The sequence below is a fragment of the Oncorhynchus tshawytscha genome, linkage group LG07 (assembly GCF_018296145.1).
Source record: "Oncorhynchus tshawytscha isolate Ot180627B linkage group LG07, Otsh_v2.0, whole genome shotgun sequence".
Classification (NCBI taxonomy): Eukaryota; Metazoa; Chordata; class Actinopteri; order Salmoniformes; family Salmonidae; genus Oncorhynchus; species Oncorhynchus tshawytscha.
Window position 1 is genome coordinate 1,335,511 of NC_056435.1, and position 21,424 is coordinate 1,356,934.

At 42.2% G+C, this 21,424-nt stretch overlaps 2 protein-coding genes across 3 annotated transcripts in view; one reads left to right on the plus strand and one right to left on the minus strand.

The window, feature by feature from the left end:
- Positions 1-797: 797 nt before the first annotated feature.
- Positions 798-10,498, minus strand: LOC112255121 (FUN14 domain-containing protein 1). 2 transcript variants are annotated; one of them, XM_042323781.1, is made up of 5 exons: positions 10,410-10,498; positions 6,491-6,671; positions 4,166-4,241; positions 3,635-3,763; positions 798-3,103 (listed from the first exon to the last, which is right to left on the minus strand). In XM_042323781.1, the coding sequence occupies exons 1-5, from the start codon at positions 10,426-10,428 to the stop codon at positions 3,026-3,028; spliced, it is 483 nt and encodes a 160-aa protein (XP_042179715.1). In that variant the 5' UTR covers positions 10,429-10,498; the 3' UTR covers positions 798-3,025. The 2 variants fall into 2 exon arrangements, with proteins under 2 accessions (XP_042179715.1, XP_042179714.1); XM_042323780.1 differs by having other exon boundaries at positions 3,629-3,763.
- A 1,036-nt stretch (positions 10,499-11,534) lies between these two features.
- Positions 11,535-21,424, plus strand: part of LOC112255120 (lysine-specific demethylase 6A) — a 49,673-nt gene continuing 39,783 nt past the window's right edge. Inside the window, exons 1-2 of the mRNA XM_042323782.1 lie at positions 11,535-12,032; positions 12,171-12,234. Of these exons, the coding sequence (XP_042179716.1) occupies positions 11,857-12,032; positions 12,171-12,234 (240 nt within the window). The 5' untranslated portion in view covers positions 11,535-11,856. The remainder of the gene's footprint in view (positions 12,033-12,170; positions 12,235-21,424) is intronic.

The following is a 21,424-nucleotide window of genomic DNA, read 5'->3' on the forward strand; positions in this document are numbered from 1 at the left end:
CAATACTATAATTTGTTTCCTGTCTCCTGCCTTTCCTCTACTAATATGAAGTAACTGGTGAAAGCCAGTACCTAGTATATGTATGCACCATATCGAATTCGCCTTTCCTATTTTTTTTTTCAGATCAGTGCAGATAAAGGAGATATGAGGAGAGGTTTAAGTAATGAAGATGCAGCCCTTATATTACAACCAATGGATTAATAACACAATTGCTTTGACCAGCCTGACTGAGGTGTACCGGTATCTGGTGCCACTAGGGCGAGCTGCTATTATAAAACATCCCTTGCAGTTTCCATGGCGCTTATACTCTGGCTTTACCCTACTTTTGGTTGGATCTATTGGGGGCTATTGATGATCCGATTGGTTGGTGATGTGGTCATCGGATGGTGGAGAGTGGGCCTCATCTCATTCCCCCCACTCTAATATCCCCCTCTACCCCTACACCATTACACATGGGCACACTCACAGATAGAGGTAAAAACAAAGAAAAGGGCAGGACTGGAAAGAGAAAGCGAGAGAAACAGAGAGAGAGAACAGAGAAAGAGGGTGGAAAAGAGGGAAGGACACACCACACCACACAAGAGAGCAGGAAGAGAGAAAGAGAAAAAGAGCAGTTTCCATAGCAACAGGGAGGGACCAGTGGTAGTGTGGTGCTGGCAGCTACAGTAACACACAGTAGAGAGGCACTCTGGTGAGGTAACATCATGGCTGCCTAGGTTTTCAGCTTCATTCAGCTCAATAGACATTGAAGTCATTATTTACACAAATCAATATGCCTCTGACAGGACATTATGAAATTACAATAAATCAATACAATTTTATTTGAAAGGAGGTCAATTGACAAAGAGTACTTTATAAATCCCAGAACTAAATCCCTAGCTACAGAAAGCCTATCAGGACTAAACCCCAATTAAATGTGCATTTAATATATATAAAAATAAAATAAAAATATTAATTGATATTGTACTCTGTGACAGAGGTAAACACAAAAAAATTGACAATTCGTACTTATTTTAGATTGATTTGGTGAGTATCTTACTTTGTCACTTTCTACATGCAGTACCTTTCAAAAGCAGATCTCACAGTGTAGATGAATACAGAGACATAGTGGTGAAATATCTTAGTATTGTGACAATGCTCATTCATTGTTGCTGTGACATGCATGGTGGTTATTACAAACCCACCCTCCATGCTGACACATCCATTTCTATTCACATCATACAATCTGGACATTTGCATTCCCAGAACTCATAGACTACACTTAGACAGGCAGCCCAATTCTGATCTTTTGCCGAAATTACTGGCAAAAAATCTGACCTGACCAAAATACCAATAATTTGGCAAAAGATCGGAGTTGGGTTTTCTGTGTAAAGGTAGCCATAGAGCTACTGAAATCTGAAAGTCATGCCGGCTTTAATAATCAAAATAAATATATTGTTGAGAAGTTAAACGTGTCAAGATAGACTGTTAATCCACTCAGTGTACACACCAAGCCCTGATTGTATGCATGTCTGCCATGCAGTCCAGTGACCACACACACAACTGTTAACATTGCTAACCAACAAAAATCAGGCAACTTTATTTGACAAAACAGAATCATAAGACAAATCTATAGTTATGGTTGGTTGGTTATCAAGATTTCAAAATAGCATTCAGGAGGTCAGAACATATGGAGGTTAACGGCAGTAAGAAGTTAATGTGCACTTGGTGAAGTACAGAAACTAATGGAAAATCATACTCCTGACACGTAATATTTAAATAGTTAAAGACACAATATGGAACAACTCATAAGCAACTGAACACTGACTTTATACTGTGCATTTCCTTCTATCTATAAAACTGATAGTATATTCTACACATGAGTAAATCACATGTTTTCCTATTACTACACTGATAGCAGGTTCACATTTTTTGGAATGAGTCTTGTCCTGGAGGCAGAACTAAGCAAATCCGCTAGATAGGCCAGCTGCAAAGTCAGAATTGGCTATATTGTAAAAATTTATGAAAACTACATTAAACTTTTTGGTGTAAATTTAAGGTTAGGCATTAGGGTTAACAGTGTGGTTACAGTTAGATTTAAAATCAGATTTTGTGGCTGTGCCAGCTAGTGACCATTCTGCAGCGCTGCCCCCAGAAAAAGATTCTTTATGAAAAACGCTAACCTGCACACTGATATACCTACAGTACATTAGAGCTGGCCTGTGTCCCAAATGGCACCCTAATTTCCTACATAGGACTCTGGTCAAATGTAGTGCACTATGGGCATTTGGGACACATTCCTGATCCTAGACCTGTTCTTCCAGGTAAAAGAGGGCACCAGATAGACAGGGGCCAAGGAATCCTATGCCCAGTGTGTGGTACAGTATATTGGTAGTATATCAAGAGGTGCCGCGTTGTGCACTTAAAGGAACATTTCTAACATTTTCAACATTATATTCATCATCTCCAGAACTACCCTAACATCAACATATGTGAAAATACCATGTTTCTATGTTTTGAAGTCAAAATTTGTTTTTCTAATGGCATCATCTGGTGTGCATCGTGATTTCAACCAATTATGAGTAGGCATAGTTCACTAATTGATTCAAATCACATGATGCACACTATATGACGGTGAACAAATATATATAACATAGCTGATTCAAAACATAGAAACGTGACATTTTCACATACATTGATGTTGGGGGTAGTGCTGATTATGAAGTATAAAAATGTCATATTCAACAGGCCCAAACAACTGATCCTGGATCAGAAACCACCAGATAAATAGAATAAAAAGAGGGTGGACAAGCTAGACTCTGATCAGTTGGGCAGTAACGGAAGAGAGCAGCCAGGGGGGCATAAAGTGGCAGCTTCACATGTTCAGCCTCCTCCCAAACCCGTTTCATGACTAGTTCCGTGCTGGGAGAAAGACAACGATTCACAGTTAATGACAACATCCCGTGTGGTGACTCAGTTCACAGTAATGACAGCTTCCTTCTTCCTATGTAACGACTTCCTCAGTCGTGAATTGGCCCCGACGCCATTAGGAGGCCAAGCCCAGGAGGAATCCACCCACAAACCCGCTGGACAGGACAATGTTCTTCTTGACAAACTCTGTGGCCTGCAGAGAGGGGAAGAAGGAGAGGAAACAAGCAGGCTGTGAGAGGTCACCTCCAATAACTGAAGGGTTATAAGTGATAATAGATGGAAAAATAAGATTCTTATACGCAGGGTATACTTTAGTTTCTGCTTGTGATAAATCCAGAAATGTGCTTTTACAGTGTGAGTTCGCTAGAGGGCAATGTTGCTGCATTATTAGTCCATCAAATGGCTGCGGATGACTCAGGTATTTATGAACTAGCTATTTCCCCCCAAATATGATAATTAGGTATACCTTTTTTTCTCATAAGTACATGCAATGCAACGCACTGAGATTCAAGCAGACTTGCAATCCAATTGAATCAAAAAGAAGCTCCCACACCCAGGTACCAGTGTTGGTCTCACGGAATAAATGAACAGTTGGATAAAGGACCAATGAGCACGCACACATCTCAGACATGTTCACCTTTTAGAATCACACAATACTATAGGCACAATAGCCTACCATAAAGAAACGATTAGTAAAGTCAGGCAGTGTAATTAATACCTTTACCTCCTCGAAGAAGGAGTTAATTTCAGGGGCTGCTTGCTTGGTTCTCTTCTTCAGGTGTTTCTTTGCTTTGTTCACGTCCTTCTCCACTTTCTTCCAGTCCACCTGCACGTAGCCACTGTGATTCGCTATCTGCAGGAGAAGGTGCAGAAAGGAAAATGAGTGAGGATTGTTGGGTTGCATGTGAAGTGGCACTCCGTTCACGTTGTAACATGTGATGTCATTGGTGTTCGCGAGTGGCGCGTTAGTTGATGTGAACTAAGGCACTGCATCTCAGTGCTAGAGGTGTCACTATAGACCCTGATTAGTTTCCAGGCTGTATCACAACTGGCAGTGATTGGGAGTCCCATAGGGCAGCGCACAATTGGCCCAGCGTCTTGCGGATTAGGATTTGGCCGGGGTAGGCCGTCATTGTAAATAAGAATTTGTTCTTAACGGACTTGCCTAGTTAAATAAACTTTAAAAAATGGAATAGAGATGTGTATTATGTAAGTACCCAGCGTTGACTCAATACAAATATGATGCATCTCTTACCTGTAATAACAGGAACCCTCCACCTATGGCAGTTGCAGCTATCTTCCCTACTCTCTGGAACAAGTATCCTGCACACCTGAATGTGAGAGAGAGGAGTGACTGATAGTGTTGTAGTACTCAAGTCCAGTCCAGGACTCAGACTTGACTTGGACTCAAGTCTCAATTTTCATGGCTCAACTCGGACTGGACCAGAAGTGACTTTGTTGTCAGAAAATCTCTCTCTGATGCATAATTTAAAATAGGGGGCCTACTAGCTACTACAGCAAATGTTAGAGATATCCTTAAAATGTACCAACAGTTGGAAAGGATTTTGATTTTTAAATGGTTGGACCACAGCTTTTAGCACTACCAAGGGACTTGTGACTCAACTTGGGAATAAAGGACTCAGACTGGAACACTAGGGACTAGAGGTTGACCGATTATGATTTTTCAACGTCGATACCGATTATTGGAGGACCCAAAAAAGCCAATACCGATTAATCTGCCAATTTTGATTTATTTATTTGTAATAATGACAATTACAACAATACTGAATGAACACTTTTATTTTAACTTAATATAATACATCAATAAAATCAATATAGCCTCAAATAAATAATGAAACATGTTCAATTTGGTTTAAATAATGCAAAAACACAGGGTTGGAGAAGAAAGTAAAAGTGCAATATGTGCCAAAGCTAACATTTAAGTTCCTTGCTCAGAACATATGAAAGCTGGTGGTTACTTTTAGCATTAGTCTTCAATATTCCCAGGTAAGAAGTTTTAGGTTGAGGTTATTATAGGAATTATAGGACTATTTCTCTCTATACCATTTGTATTTCATATACCTTTGACTATTGGATGTTCTTATAGGCACTTTAGTATTGCCAGTGTAACAGTATAGCTATCCTCACCCCTACCTGGGCTCGAACCAGGAACACATCGACAACAGCCACCCTCGAAGCATCATTAACCATCGCTCCACAAAAGCCGTGGCCCCTGCAGGGCAAGTGGAACAACTACTCCAAGTCTCAGAGCGAGTGACGTTTGAAACTCTATTAGCGCGCACCCTGCTAACTAGCTGGAGTTAATAGGCTTGAAGTCATAAACAGCTCAATACTTGAAGCATTGCGAAGAGCTGCTGGCAAACGCACGTAAGTGCTGTTTGAATGAATGCTTATAAGCCTGCTGCTGCCTTCCACCGCTCAGTCAGACTGCTCTATCAAATATCAAATCATATACTTAATGATAACATAATAACACACAGAAATACGAGCCTTAGGTCATTAATATGGTCAAATCCGGAAACTATCATTTCGAAAAAATTAAATGTTTATTCTTTCAGTGAAATACGGAACCGTTACGTATTTTATCTAATGGGTGGCATCCATAAGTCTAAATATTCCTGTTACATTGCACAGCCTTCAATTACGTAAAATTATGGCAAATTAGTTCGCAACGAACCAGGCGGCCCAAACTGTTGCATATACCCTGACTCTGCGTGCAATGAACGCAAGAGAAGTGACACAATTTCCCTAGTTTAATATTGCCTGCTAACATGAATTTCTTTTAACTAAATATGCAAGTTTAAAAATATATACTTCTGTGTATTGTTTTTAAGAAAGGCATTGGTGTTTATGGTTAGGTACATTCGTGCAATGATTATGCTTTTTTTCCCGCAAATGCGCTTTTGTTAAATCATCCCCCGTTAGGCGAAGTTGGCTGTCTTTGTTAGGAAGAAATAGTCTTCACAGTTCGCAACGAGCCAGGCGGTCTAAACTGCTGCATATACCCCGACCCTCAAGAAAGGCGTTGATGCTTATGTACACATTGGTGCAACGACAGTGCTTTTTTCGCGAAAGCGCTTGTAAAATCGCCTGTTTGGCAAAGTAGGCTATGATTCAATGATAAATTAACAGGCACCGCATCGATTATATGCAACGCAGGACAAGCTGGATAAACTAGTAATATCATCAACCATGTGTAGTTAACTAGTGATTATGTTAAGATTGATTGTTTTTTATAAGATACGTTTAATGCTAAATAGCACCTTACCTTGGCTCCTTGCTGCACTCGCATAACAGGTACTCAGCCTGATCGGCCATGATAGGTGTCCAAAAATGCAGATTACCGATTGTTATGAAAAATTGAAATCGGCCATTACGATTAATCGGTCGACCTCTACTAGGGACTTGGGACTCAAGGTTAAGTGACTTGACTACATCACCGACTCATACCATGCATTTCATCAGTGAAATGTGTTGATGTGTTTCCGAGGAGCCAAAGATCCAGACATTTGTATAATAAGTATATTTAGCCTATACACCTTTGCTTTGGGTTGCATACCAGCCAGTGACCCCTCCCATCGCGATCTGCGTGGTGACAGAGTATTTCTCTGCGAGGGGACCAGAGTTATTCCCAAAAACCATGCTCCACCATTGGTGCCGCCGGGCGTACTCTGTCAGGTCCACCACCTCATAGGTCTCATCCTCGCTCTCCAGCTCATCCTTTTCTGATAAGATGTCATCTGGGATGAAGGAAAGACATACAAATAATTTTAACTGTTTTGCTTTCACTTTCTATCATCTAGGCAACCTAGGACAGGTTTTTCTATCATCTAGGCAACCTAGGACAGGTTTTTCTATCATCTAGGCAACCTAGGGCAGGTTTTTCTATCATCTAGGCAACCTAGGACAGGTTTTTCTATCATCTAGGCAACCTAGGGCAGGTTTTTCTATCATCTAGGCAACCTAGGACAGGTTTTTCTATCATCTAGGCAACCTAGGACAGGTTTTTCTATCATCTAGGCAACCTAGGACAGGTTTTTCTATCATCTAGGCAACCTAGGGCAGGTTTTTCTATCATCTAGGCAACCTAGGACAGGTTTTTCTATCATCTAGGCAACCTAGGGCAGATTTTTCTATCATCTAGGCAACCTAGGGCAGGTTTTTCTATCATCTAGGCAACCTAGGACAGGTTTTTCTATCATCTAGGCAACCTAGGGCAGGTTTTTCTATCATCTAGGCAAACTAGGGCAGGTTTTTCTATCATCTAGGCAACCTAGGGCAGGTTTTTCTATCATCTAGGCAACCTAGGACAGGTTTTTCTATCATCTAGGCAACCTAGGACAGGTTTTTCTATCATCTAGGCAACCTAGGGCAGGTTTTTCTATCATCTAGGCAACCTAGGGCAGGTTTTTCTATCATCTAGGCAACCTAGGGCAGGTTTTTCTATCATCTAGGCAACCTAGGGCAGATTTTTCTATAATTTAGGCAACCTAGGACAGGTTTTTCTATCATCTAGGCAACCTAGGGCAGGTTTTTCTATCATCTAGGCAACCTAGGGCAGGTTTTTCTATCATCTAGGCAACCTAGGGCAGATTTTTCTATCATCTAGGCAACCTAGGGCAGGTTTTTCTATCATCTAGGCAACCTAGGGCAGGTTTTTCTATCATCTAGGCAACCTAGGGCAGATTTTTCTATCATTTAGGCAACCTAGGGCAGGTTTTTCTATCATCTAGGCAACCTAGGACAGGTTTTTCTATCATCTAGGCAACCTAGGGCAGGTTTTTCTATCATCTAGGCAACCTAGGACAGGTTTTTCTATCATCTAGGCAACCTAGGGCAGGTTTTTCTATCATCTAGGCAACCTAGGACAGGTTTTTCTATCATCTAGGCAACCTAGGACAGGTTTTTCTATCATCTAGGCAACCTAGGGCAGGTTTTTCTATCATCTAGGCAACCTAGGACAGGTTTTTCTATCATCTAGGCAACCTAGGGCAGGTTTTTCTATCATCTAGGCAACCTAGGACAGGTTTTTCTATCATCTAGGCAACCTAGGACAGGTTTTTCTATCATCTAGGCAACCTAGGACAGGTTTTTCTATCATCTAGGCAACCTAGGCAGGTTTTTCTATCATCTAGGCAACCTAGGACAGGTTTTTCTATCATCTAGGCAACCTAGGGCAGATTTTTCTATCATCTAGGCAACCTAGGGCAGGTTTTTCTATCATCTAGGCAACCTAGGACAGGTTTTTCTATCATCTAGGCAACCTAGGGCAGGTTTTTCTATCATCTAGGCAACCTAGGGCAGGTTTTTCTATCATCTAGGCAACCTAGGACAGGTTTTTCTATCATCTAGGCAACCTAGGCAGATTTTTCTATCATCTAGGCAAACTAGGGCAGGTTTTTCTATCATCTAGGCAACCTAGGGCAGGTTTTTCTATCATCTAGGCAACCTAGGACAGGTTTTTCTATCATCTAGGCAACCTAGGACAGGTTTTTCTATCATCTAGGCAACCTAGGGCAGGTTTTTCTATCATCTAGGCAACCTAGGACAGGTTTTTCTATCATCTAGGCAACCTAGGACAGGTTTTTCTATCATCTAGGCAACCTAGGGCAGGTTTTTCTATCATCTAGGCAACCTAGGACAGGTTTTTCTATCATCTAGGCAACCTAGGGCAGATTTTTCTATCATCTAGGCAACCTAGGGCAGGTTTTTCTATCATCTAGGCAACCTAGGACAGGTTTTTCTATCATCTAGGCAACCTAGGGCAGGTTTTTCTATCATCTAGGCAAACTAGGGCAGGTTTTTCTATCATCTAGGCAACCTAGGGCAGGTTTTTCTATCATCTAGGCAACCTAGGACAGGTTTTCTATCATCTAGGCAACCTAGGACAGGTTTTTCTATCATCTAGGCAACCTAGGGCAGGTTTTTCTATCATCTAGGCAACCTAGGGCAGGTTTTTCTATCATCTAGGCAACCTAGGGCAGGGTTTTCTATCATCTAGGCAACCTAGGGCAGATTTTTCTATAATTTAGGCAACCTAGGACAGGTTTTTCTATCATCTAGGCAACCTAGGGCAGGTTTTTCTATCATCTAGGCAACCTAGGGCAGGTTTTTCTATCATCTAGGCAACCTAGGGCAGATTTTTCTATCATCTAGGCAACCTAGGGCAGGTTTTTCTATCATCTAGGCAACCTAGGGCAGGTTTTTCTATCATCTAGGCAACCTAGGGCAGATTTTTCTATCATTTAGGCAACCTAGGGCAGGTTTTTCTATCATCTAGGCAACCTAGGACAGGTTTTTCTATCATCTAGGCAACCTAGGGCAGGTTTTTCTATCATCTAGGCAACCTAGGACAGGTTTTTCTATCATCTAGGCAACCTAGGGCAGGTTTTTCTATCATCTAGGCAACCTAGGACAGGTTTTTCTATCATCTAGGCAACCTAGGACAGGTTTTTCTATCATCTAGGCAACCTAGGGCAGGTTTTTCTATCATCTAGGCAACCTAGGACAGGTTTTTCTATCATCTAGGCAACCTAGGGCAGGTTTTTCTATCATCTAGGCAACCTAGGGCAGGTTTTTCTATCATCTAGGCAACCTAGGGCAGGTTTTTCTATCATCTAGGCAACCTAGGGCAGGTTTTTCTATCATCTAGGCAACCTAGGGCAGATTTTTCTATCATCTAGGCAACCTAGGTTTTTCTATCATCTAGGCAACCTAGGGCAGGTTTTTCTATCATCTAGGCAACCTAGGGCAGATTTTTCTATCATTTAGGCAACCTAGGGCAGGTTTTTCTATCATCTAGGCAACCTAGGACAGGTTTTTCTATCATCTAGGCAACCTAGGGCAGGTTTTTCTATCATCTAGGCAACCTAGGGCAGGTTTTTCTATCATCTAGGCAACCTAGGATAGGTTTTTCTATCATCTAGGCAACCTAGGACAGGTTTTTCTATCATTTAGGCAACCTAGGGCAGGTTTCAGGTCCAAATTCAGTCCAATTACCTCACAGTCAAGAAACAGTTCCAATGCATGCATCTAAATCTTTGCTGTAACTTCATAGTAGTATTGATAGAATTCACAAAAACACATGAATTCATTGAATATTGATTTGAAACATGACTGGAATACTTGTTTAGTTGGTAATCACGTTCACGTCATTACTATAAAGTGTATATCTGCGATAACGTTACAGTAGTCGGGATAGAGGCCATGGGTGACAAAAACAAATAGGTTCACAATGCCAATGGCTGGTATTTGGGTCGATGGGCGATTGCATTCCATTGTTTAGAAATTAGGCTAAATTGCTAGCAACAAAGCTAGCCATCTAGTCAGTGAAGTCCCCCTGTCAAAAGCCGCAGCTGAACGAATAGCAATATTTGAGTGTTTAGATTTCTTGATATTGGAACTATCTATATATAGTATAGTTGATTCGTTGTTATAATTCGAAATTATTTTATCCATAAACATGGGCAAGCACTAACCTTCTTTGCGATCCGCCATTTTGGAGAAAATTACATCAGGATGTTGTCTGCTGTATGCAAGCCCCGCCCCTGAGCTTTATAAACCTCTGCTGGCCCCGCCTACAGAATGATGCTTTGCCACATCAGTATTTTAACACTTTGCTCTTTCTTTGAAATGTTGCAGAATATTGACAATTTCATTTGGAAGCATAAAAATGTTCCATACGAAATAAGATTCGATTTCCCTCATATTAGATTCAATTTCTGCCCAAAATAGCTATCACTTTATCCCTTGAACATTTAAATTGATTTGAATGTAATTCCAATCTACACCAAATACTGTAACTTATAAAATCAATTGATTTCAAAATAAATAGTAAGATTTTATAAAGTAATATGTTAAGGGTTTTATGATATATCAAGAAAGCTATTTGGATAATTATATTTGAGGATTTTACATTGGGTGTAATGTCTTGTCTAACAAATGAGTCTGGGTATTTTGAAAATGTCCACAGCTGGGGAAAAAAATCACCAACACGAATGATTGCTATACATTTCATTTTCAAGACATGTACAAAAGTGAGAATGTATTCATAACACAGTAAATATACTGCACATAAATACAGTAGAACCAGCTGGTACATTAAAAAAAAGGAAACAGATCAAATTGGTATCAACCACAAAAATGTATAGGAATGTGGGGCCTTGGGCAAGGATGATGATTATTATGATGTGAACATTGCAGGGTGAGAAAAATTTGACAAGTGGTTACACAGTTCTAATCAGAATTCTTACCTCCACACATCATTGCAACGTTTTATTTAGACATGCTTACCAATCAACAGCAAATAATACTGGTATCAAGTATTTGCACGAATTTCTCAGTTGTCACTCTTAAAAGTATTTAGTAATATGACAGTTTGCATGTAGCTATTTAAAATAGTTATTTATGCACTTTGCAAAACAAATCAATACATTTGAATACCTATACAATATATACATTATTGATTTTGAGAAAATAATGAACATGTATAATTGATTTCTGTGGTTTGTTAAAAGATAAATGAAGATGGGTAAAAAAAACTTCATGTCATATGCTGATATTCAGACATATCTATTGGCTGAAGAGGTAGGAGAGGCGTGACTACGGCGGCGCGTGGGTTCGCTTGCTTGTGTGACACAATTATAACAACTTTAAGCTGGTGGCTGTGGGGAATTTTATGGTCAAATAATACTCTTTTCAAACTGCAAGAATTGAACTTCATGCATTACATTTGATTAGTTGCATAAACGGCGCCTAAAAATGTGACGCGAATACTTTTTGGAGGGGTACTTGTTTTCCTGAAAGGATTTACCATTTTGAATTGCGTTTTGATCGTGGAGAAAAGTTTATTCTATCATAATACATTTTTAGTTTTCCCTTTTTTGATTTGGTGGAGTATTTCGTTCGCCCTCTCGTCGCGATTCCATGCAATCGTGCGGAGTCTCGCTCGCTGTTGCTGCCTGCGCTGCTGCTCGGAGTCTCGGCTCGGCTTCTGGTGGTGATGAGGAAAAGAAAATGGCGGCGGGAAAAGCCAGTGAAACCGAAGAGGACTTTCCGACGTTGACAGCCCAAGAGAGGGACAGCTTGGTCGGAATTGACAGGTCGGAGTCAAAGCCCTGCACACACCTCTGGTGTATTCTTAATATTCTGTACACGCGTTTGCCGTTTTTATACGTTAAATCCATTTGCACGGCAGTGCAAGTGATACTGAACCGCCTGTGTTGTCTTCTTGCTTGCAGCTCACTGTTTGGATTTCAGAGGCTTCATGAAGATGGCGCCAGAACGAAGGCCTTACTGTTGAAGGTAGCTCGCTAAGTTGCAAACACACAGGACCAGCCGGTCCTTGAACCACAACACTTGCACCTTCTACATACTTGTCCACATAGTAATACGTGTAACTATGTTAAACTAACTAACATAGCGAGTCCACTCTCAGGTGAGAGCACGGACTCTGGTTAACCATACTACACCCATCACACGATGTGCGCAGAGCGACCCTGCGGCTACGCAGCGTTCCTACCCGACTTCTTTCCCTTGCTAGCTAATCCAATAGTGAAAATGAACGGCTTTTCCATTGCATAAACACGTTTTTAGTAACCCAACTGGCTATTTTCGTTATTAGGGTGGCCTTGCATTTATTTTACTCGTCAACTTAGTTATTTGTTAGTCACAAAGGCTTGTCATATCAAATGTTTCTACCAAGCTGGTTTGTATTGGGTGCAGTAGAAATGGCTAACAAGCCTGGTAGCTGAAGAAGCTAGCTAATTAACGTTAGCCAGCTGGCTGTGTATTATAACACATCAAGTACATACTTGCGGGCTAGTCATTTATATTGATAAGACGAACATGCTAACCTTTTCATTTAGCCTGCTGGCAAATGTCTAGCTAGTCTCCTGCTAGTTTGATGACGTTAACTAGCTTGTGGAACGTGCGTTGTTGGGACTCTGGAGTTGGCCAGCTCATTCTGAATGTTAGCTAGCGAGAGATTCAGTGGTCAGGGACATATATAATTTGGCTTTTTACAGAAAACATCATTACTGTGATAAGCTTTAGGTAACGTTTTGTAGCCAGCTAGCCAAATCTGCCGAGTATGATAAAGTGACCTTACTTGGTCAGAGAACTAGTTAACGTTTAGGAAGGCTACGTTGTTTTAATGGCGATTTAACGTTCTATCATGGAGTACACTTCCCATGGTGCCAGGAAAGTATGTTTGCTTGCTGCACTGTGTTTCTGGCTCGTGCAAAATGTATGCATGAATTTGAGCTGTTCTCGTGCCCCGGAGTTGGTTTTGATTGTGAAGAGCTCGAGACGGGCTTTCGCTATGTTCCAACGGCTGCTAACTAACGTTAGCTCAACGCATTAGCTGTTTGGATAGCTAGCTAGCTAGTCATGGCTGCCTGGGCCGGTCCAAGATGGCGGGACAGGGAGTAGTGACAACGAAATCGAACGAAATTACATGCAATTCGTTGGCCGGTTTTGATTGACCCCTTTAGCCGTGTGGCTTATGTTGGTTGGTTGACAGTTTTCATTGACCCTCTGTGGATGGGTCCCTTCATAGCTAGGTTTTGCATCCCAGCATCAACCTGTAGCTAGCACATTGGACAGTGAACAAAGGACAAAGTTGCACACACATTTACACATTTTTGCTATTTATATTGACATTTTTATTTTCACAGTTGGTGTTTACAATTGGAGGAAGCTTCTATCCCCATACTATGTTGCCACCAAAAATAAGTGATTGGCTTCCCAGGGTGTTTAGAAAGTAGGCTTGCTGGCAACGTAAACAGAAAAGCGTATTCTATTGCAAATTCAAATCACTGGAGAGATGATGGCAAACTGGCCACACCACTATGCCAGCCAGTTCAAACCTTCACCAATTCAGCCATTCTCCCTGCATTATTTCCCCTGGTATTTTTTCAGCAGCAGTGGCAAAATTGGCTTTCTAGTGGGATTGTGGCTAATGGAGCTGTGGCTAATGGAGCTGTCACTGACTGAAATTTTAGCGTCCCACTTGGCAGCCGAGACAATGTTGATATTTTAAAGCTAATTTCCTGCAATTCTACACATTTTGCCATGGCTTATCCTGTGTTCTTACGCTATTTGTGTGACTCAAATGTAACAAAATCAATGGGGACCCATTGGAGACATTTTTAGAATTTGATTCTCCAGACTGTGTAGTTTGTATTTTGGTGATCGTTAGTTATCAAAGGTGATCTTATTTTAAAAAAAATTAAAAAAAAGTTTTTATGTACTTTATCTGGGTTTAGTCGTCTTAATTTTACACTGAGACCGTATAACATCTCGATAAATAATCATATATTTATTTAATAAAAAGGAATACATGGGAAAGACTGCACTGTCTCGGCATTTAGCTGGGACTTTATACCCATGCATTCTGTCCACATTTATTATCTCCAAAGTGATGCAGGGGTCTAATGAAGGAATGACCCCGTTGTCTCTTCATAGCCGAGATACAGTTCATTTTAAAATGTCATGTCGTTTTTTAAATTTTTTTTAGGTCTCACTTTAAAGGTTGCTTAGATTCATATTGTATAGGTTAAAGGTACTCCTTATATCCCTACTCTGAGAATTCGGTGGGCAGATGCTAGTGGGATGTCACATACTAAAACCAGCCCCTTGCACTTTGGGGAATGCAGCCCTTGGCCAAACTGCCCCATGTAACATTACTTGCTACCCTACACCCTGGTATTCACCCCAGCCATCACATGACACACTCCTAGGGATGTGGTCAATTTAAATCTTGACATTAATGGAACATATTTTTCATGCACTAAATGAATGACCCGTATGCGTTTCTGCTGCATTGCACCTGGTTTGGCAATTGTCTTGCTACTCTAAAATGTGTATTTTGATGTAGCCCACCTCCATCAGCTGTTTAATATTGCGCATTGACCACCAGGGATAAGTTTGGACATTATGATGATAAAACCAGTAGCCTTATGTGAAGCTACTGACTCAACATTTGTTAGATAGTGTCACTTTATTTTTTTTAAACCGTGACCTTTTTCTTCAATTGGTTTGAGTTCCATTTTTATATCACTTTTTTTTTTTTTTTTTTTTTTGCTGTGAGGTGTTCTACCACTCATTATCTTCTATAGCTTTCTTAGTTTTGAGTGTCTGCCCTGTCTGGAACGGTACACAGTCGCTCTGTTGCACAGCTATCTACGCCCAGATAACGCAGAGTTCAACTCCACTGACAGAACTGGGTCACTGTATCGCCGCCACTGGATTAAGTGGCAACTACATAGAAATAGAATGAGTAGAACTACAACAGGTCTTACAGTGAAATGCTTACTTATAAGCCCTTAACCAACAATGCAGTTTTAAGAAAAAGAAGTGATAAGTTAAAAATAATTTAAGAGCAGTAGTAAAATTACAGTTGCGAGGCTATATACAGGAGCTACCGGTACAGAGTCGATGTACTGGGCCACAGGTTAGTCAAGGTAATATGTGCATGTAGGTAGGGGTAAAGTCACTATGCTTAGATAATAAACAGAGTAGCAGCTGTGTAAAAGAGGGGTGGACAATGCAAATAGTCTGGGTAGCCATTTATTTGATTAGCTTGTTCAGGAGTCTTATGGCTTGGCGGTAGAAGCTGTTAAGAAGCCTTTTGGATCTAGACTTGGCGCTCCGGTACCGCTTGTTGTGTGGTAGCAGAGAAGTCTACGACTAGGGTGGCTGGAGTCTTTGACACATTTTTTTAGGGCCTTCCCCCCTGACACTGCCTGGTATAGAGGTCCTGGATGGCAGAAAGCTTGGCCCCAGTGACGTACTTGGCCGTACGCACTACCATCTGTAGTGTCTTGCGGTCGGAGGCCGAGCAGTTGCCATACCAGGCATTGATGCAACCAGTCAGGATGCTCTATGGTGCAGCTAATTAGTCCATAATCTATGGAGTTCACATGACAGGGCAGGGGTGCAGCCATGGGTGCGCTTGGGAGGGCATAGGCCCACCCACTGGGGAGCCAGGCCCAGCCAATCAGAATGGGGTTTTTCCCCTCAAAAGGATTTTATTACAGGCAGAAATGCTCCTCAATTTAATCAGCTGTCTGTGTGGCTGGTCCCAGAGGATCTCTCAGGCAAAGAAACCGTATGTGGAGGTCCTGGGGTGTCATGATTACACGCGGTCTGCGGTTCTGAGGCTGGTCGGATGTACTGCCAAATTGTCTAAGATGATGTTGGAAGCAGTTTATGGTAGAGAAATTAACATTCACCTATCTGGCAACAGTTCTGATGGACATCCATGCAGTCAGCACACATCTGTGGCATTTTGTTGTGACAACTGAACATTTTAGTAGCCTTTTATTGTTGCCAGCACAAGGTGCACCTGTGTAATCATGCTGTTTATTTAATCAGCTTCTTGATATGCCACATGTGTCAGGTGGATGGATTTTCTTTGAAAGGAGAAATTCTCACTAACAGGGAGGTAAACAAATTTCTATGCAACATTTGAGAGAAATAAGTTTTTTGTCCTAATGGAACATTTCTGTGTTTTATTTCACCTCATGAAACATGGGACCACATTTTTGGGATGTACCATTGAATGAATGTTGCATATTAACTTCAATGCACGAGGATGACATTAAAAGGAAGAAGCATAATAGCGGCTACTTTCTTTGGAGTTTTTTTTACTGTCCCCATCCAAGTCCACAACATCAATGTTTCATGCCACCCTCATCCTGGCCCTTTTTTGGGAATAAACTGATTTTAGATCAATGAATGAACATTCCCCTCCACATTCACACACACTTACAAATGGGTATACAATCAATTTATTGTATTTATTTGCAGCAGCTGTGACTTTGTTTATGACGTGGAGCGCTAACATGTTATGGAATCAATTGCAGTTTGTTTATTGGTATAAAATCACATTTACAACTTGTTTGCTTTGTCCCATATCATTGTATTTGTTTTACTTTCATGAAATGTGTTACTCGTTAGGAAATAACAGATGCATTGTGGGAGTTCATTACCAAGCACCAATGTTCGTTCCTGCAGCATTGTGTACCAGTGCCACATTAGGCATCATCGCTTTACTGGAGTAAACAGCACACTTTCATCTAGTTTGTCATATGAACTTGAATGCTTGTTAGGCCTACTGTGTGGTATGTGCGCACATTCTCATAAAGCCTGAGCCGCAGCTAAATTTAATTAGATTGATCTCGTCATCTGTGATGAAAGTTGAATTCTGGGCTTGGCCTCCCTCAGCTGTGCTGTCTGTCATTTCTCTTGGCCCCTCCCCCTTTCCACCATAAACAAACCTCCAGTCAGTCTGAATTGCGACATAAGGAGGCATAGACAAACATCCCCAAGCACTCAATCACGCTGAGACTATTCAGCTGTTCAAAGAGAAAGTACCAGGGCCCAAAACTAAGTTTTGGTCCATCAGCCTCTGTGGCAGGCAGGTAAAAAAAAAAATATATATATATATGTATGTATCTCTACCAGCCACTCATGTCTTTTTACAAAAAAACAGATGAGCATGCTTTAATGTTTTTAAAACAAATGTATTACTAGGAAGAAGTGATGTTGGTACATTGCTCAATTTTCTATATTTTTCTTTTAACTAAAATATCACAGATGAGGCAAGCATGTTCAGCTGTCCGTTTTAAGGTCGGGAGGTTACCGTTGCAAGAAGGGCACTTGAGCCGCTCTAGTTGCCAGTGGCTGAGTGGTCGAAGACACGGCATCTCGACGCAAGAGGCGTCACTGCGCTACCTGGTTCGAATCCAGGCTGCATCACATCCGGCCGTGATTGGGAGTCCCATAGGGCGGTGCCAGCGTTGTCCGGGTTTGGCTGGGGTAATCCGTAATTGTAAATAAGAATTTGTTCTTAAACTGACTTGCATAGTTAAATTAAAAAAATTAACAGAATCAAATTCAAACATAAAAAAAACTCCAGAGTGGCGCAGCAGTCTAAGGCATTGCATCTCAGTGAGGGACGCATCACCTACAGAACCAGGTTCGATCCCAGGCGGTGTCACAACCGGCCGTGAGCAGGAGTCCCATGGGGTGGCGCACAATTGGCCCAGTGTCGTCTGGGTTAGTGGGGGGGTTTGGCAGTGAGGGGCTTTAGCGACTCCTTGTGGTGGGCCGTGTGCCTGCAGGCTCACTTCGGTCGTCAGTTGAACAGTTTCCTCACTGGTGCACCTGGCTTCCGGGTTAAGAGGGTGGGTGTCAAGAAGCGTGGTTTGGCGGGTTATGTTTGAGGAAGCATGACTCGACCTTCACCTCTCCAGAGCCTGTTTAGGAAAATGCAGCGATGCGATTGCAATTTGATATCATGAAAAGGGGGGTAAAATACAAAAAAAATACAGTACCAGTCTAAGGTTTGGACAACTACTCATTCAAGGGTTTTCTTTATTTGTAGTATTTTCTACATTGTAGAATAATGGTGAAGATGTCAAACATATGAAATAACACATGTAGTAACCAAAAAAGTGTTAAACAAATCAAAATATATTTTAGATCAAATATTTTAGATTCAAAGTAGCCACCCTTTTACCTTGATGACGGCTTTACCCACTCTTGGCGTTCTCTCAGCCTGCTTCACCTGGAATGCTTTTCCATATGCTGAGCACTTGTTGGCTGCTATTCCTTCACTCTGCAGTCCAACTCAACCCCATACCATCTCAATTGGGTTGAGGTCAGGTGATTGTGGAGGCCAGGTCATCTGGTGCAGCACCATCACTCTCCTTGGTCTAATAGCCCTTACACAGCCTGGAGGTGTGTTGGGTCATTGTCCTGTAAAATAAATTATAGTCCCACTAAGCCCAAACCAGATGGGATGGCGTTTCGCTGCAGAATGCTGTGGTAGCAACGCTGGTTTAGTGTGCCTTGAATTCTAAATAAATCACTAACAGTGTCAACAGCAACGCACCACCACACCACCACCTCCATGCTTCACGGTAGAAACCACACATGCCGAGATCATCCATTCACCTACTCGGCATCTCCCAAAGACATGGCGGCTGGGACCAAAAATCTCAAATTTGGACTCATCAGACCAACGTACAGATTTCCACTAGTGTAATGTCAATTGCTCATGTTTCTTGGCACAAGCAAGTCGTTTCTTATTATTATTGTCCTTTAGTGGTATCTTTGCAGCAATTTGACTATGAAGGCCTGTTTCTCCTCTGAACAGTTATTTTAAGATGTGTCACTTGAACTCTGAAGCATTTATCTGGGCTGCAGTTACTGAGGCTGGTAACTAATGAACTTATCCTCTGCAGCAGAGGTAACTCTGTCTTCCTTTCCTGTGGCGGTCCTCGTGAGAGCCAGTTTCATCATACAACTTGATGGTTTTTGAACCTGCATTTGAAGAAACTTTCAGTTCTTATTTTTCCGTGCTGACTGACCTTCATGTCTTAAAGTAATTATGGACTCTCGTTTTGTCTTTGCTTATTTGAACGGCCCTGAACGAACTTTATTTGACTATGTAAATTGGAAACCACATATCCTGAGGCTGCATTCATTGTAGCTGGGCTAATCTGAAAACAAGACTCCTTAAATTCTATCAGCATATTGATTGTGCAACCAGGGCTGGTAAAACCCTGGATCATTGTTATTCTAACTTGTATAAGCCCACCCCCCTTTTGGAAAGGCTGACCATGACTCCATTTTGTTGCTCCCAGCCTATAGACAGAGATTAAAACAGGAAGTTCCCGCGCTCAGGTCTGTTCAAGTGCATCAGCGATGTGGTACCCACAGCAACCATTAAAACATTCCCAAACCAGAAACTGAAAGTGCAAACCACTGCTTTTAACCAGGGCAAAGTGACCGGAAACATGACTGAATACAAACAGTGTAGCTATTCCCTCCAAGGCAATCAAACAAGCTATAGAGACAAAGTAGTGTTGCAATTCAATGGCTCGGACACAAGGTATGTGGCAGGGTCTACAGTCAATCATGGATTACAAAAAGAAAACCAGCCCTGTCGCGGACCAGGATGTCTTTCTCCCAGACAGACTAAATAACTTCTTTGCTCGCTTTGAGGACAATACAGTGCCACTGACATGGCCCGCTACAAAAACCTGTGGACTCTCCTTCACTGCAGTCGACATGAGTAAAACATTTAAACGTGTTAACCCTCGCAAGGCTGCAGGCCCAGATGGCATCCCCAGCCGCGTCCTCAGAGCATGCACAGACCAGCTAGCTGGTGTGTTTACGGACATATTCAATCAATCCTTATCCTAGTCTGCTGTTCCCACATGCTTCAAGAGGGCCACCATTGTTCCTGTTCCCAAGAAAGCTAAGGTAACTGAGCTAAACGACTACCGCCCCGTAGCACTCACTTCCGTCATCATGAAGTGCTTTAAGAGACTAGTCAAGGACCATATCACCTCCACCCTACCTGACACCCTAGACCCACTCCAATTTGCTTACCGCCCCAATAGGTCCACAGACGATGCAATCGCAACCACACTGCACACTGCCCTAACCCATCTGAACAAAAGGAACACCTATGTGAGAATGCCGTTTAATCGACTACAGCTTAGCATTTAACACCATAATACCCTCCAAACTCAACACCATAGTACCCTCCAAGCTCGTCATCAAGCTCGAGACTCAGGGTCTCGACCCCGCCCTGTGCAACTGGGCGCTGGACTTCCTGACGGGCTGCCCCCAGGTGATGTTGTTACCTACCCTCATCTCCACCCCGCTGATCCTCAACACCCCACAAGGGTGCGTTCTGAGCCCTCTCCTGTACTCCCTGTTCACCCATGACTGCGTGGCCATGCACGCCTCCAACTCAATCATCAAGTTTGCAGACGACACTACAGTTGTATGCTTGATTACCAACAACGATGAGACTGCCTACAGGGAGGAGGTGAGGGCCCTCGGAGTGTGGTGTCAGGAAAATAACCTCACACTCAACGTCAACAAAACAAAGGAGATGATTGTGGACTTCGGGAAACAGCAGGGGGAGCACCCCCCCCTATCCACCTCGACAGGACAGTAGTGGAGAGGGTAGTACGTTTTTTAAAGTTCCTCGGCATACACATCACGTACAAACTGAATTGGTCCACACACACAGACAGTGTGGTGAAGAAGGCGCAGCAGCGCCACTTCAACCTCAGGAGGCTGAAGAAATGCGGCTTGTCACCAAAAGCACTCACAGACCTTTAGATGCCCAATCGAGAGCATCCTGTCGAACTGTATCACCGCCTGATATGGCAACTGCTCCGCCCACAACCGTAAGGCTCTCCAGAGGGTAGTGAGGTCTGCACAACGCATCACCGGGGGCAAACTACCTGCCCTCCAGGACACCTACACCACCCGACGTCACAGGAAGGCCATAAAGATCATCAAGGACAACAACCTACCTAGCCACTGCCTGTTTACCCTGCTATCATCCAGAAGGCGAGGTCAGTACAGGTGCATTAAAACAGGGACCGAGAGACTGAATAACAGCTTCTATCTCAAGGCCATCAGACTGTTAAACAGCCACCACTAACATTGAATGGCTGCT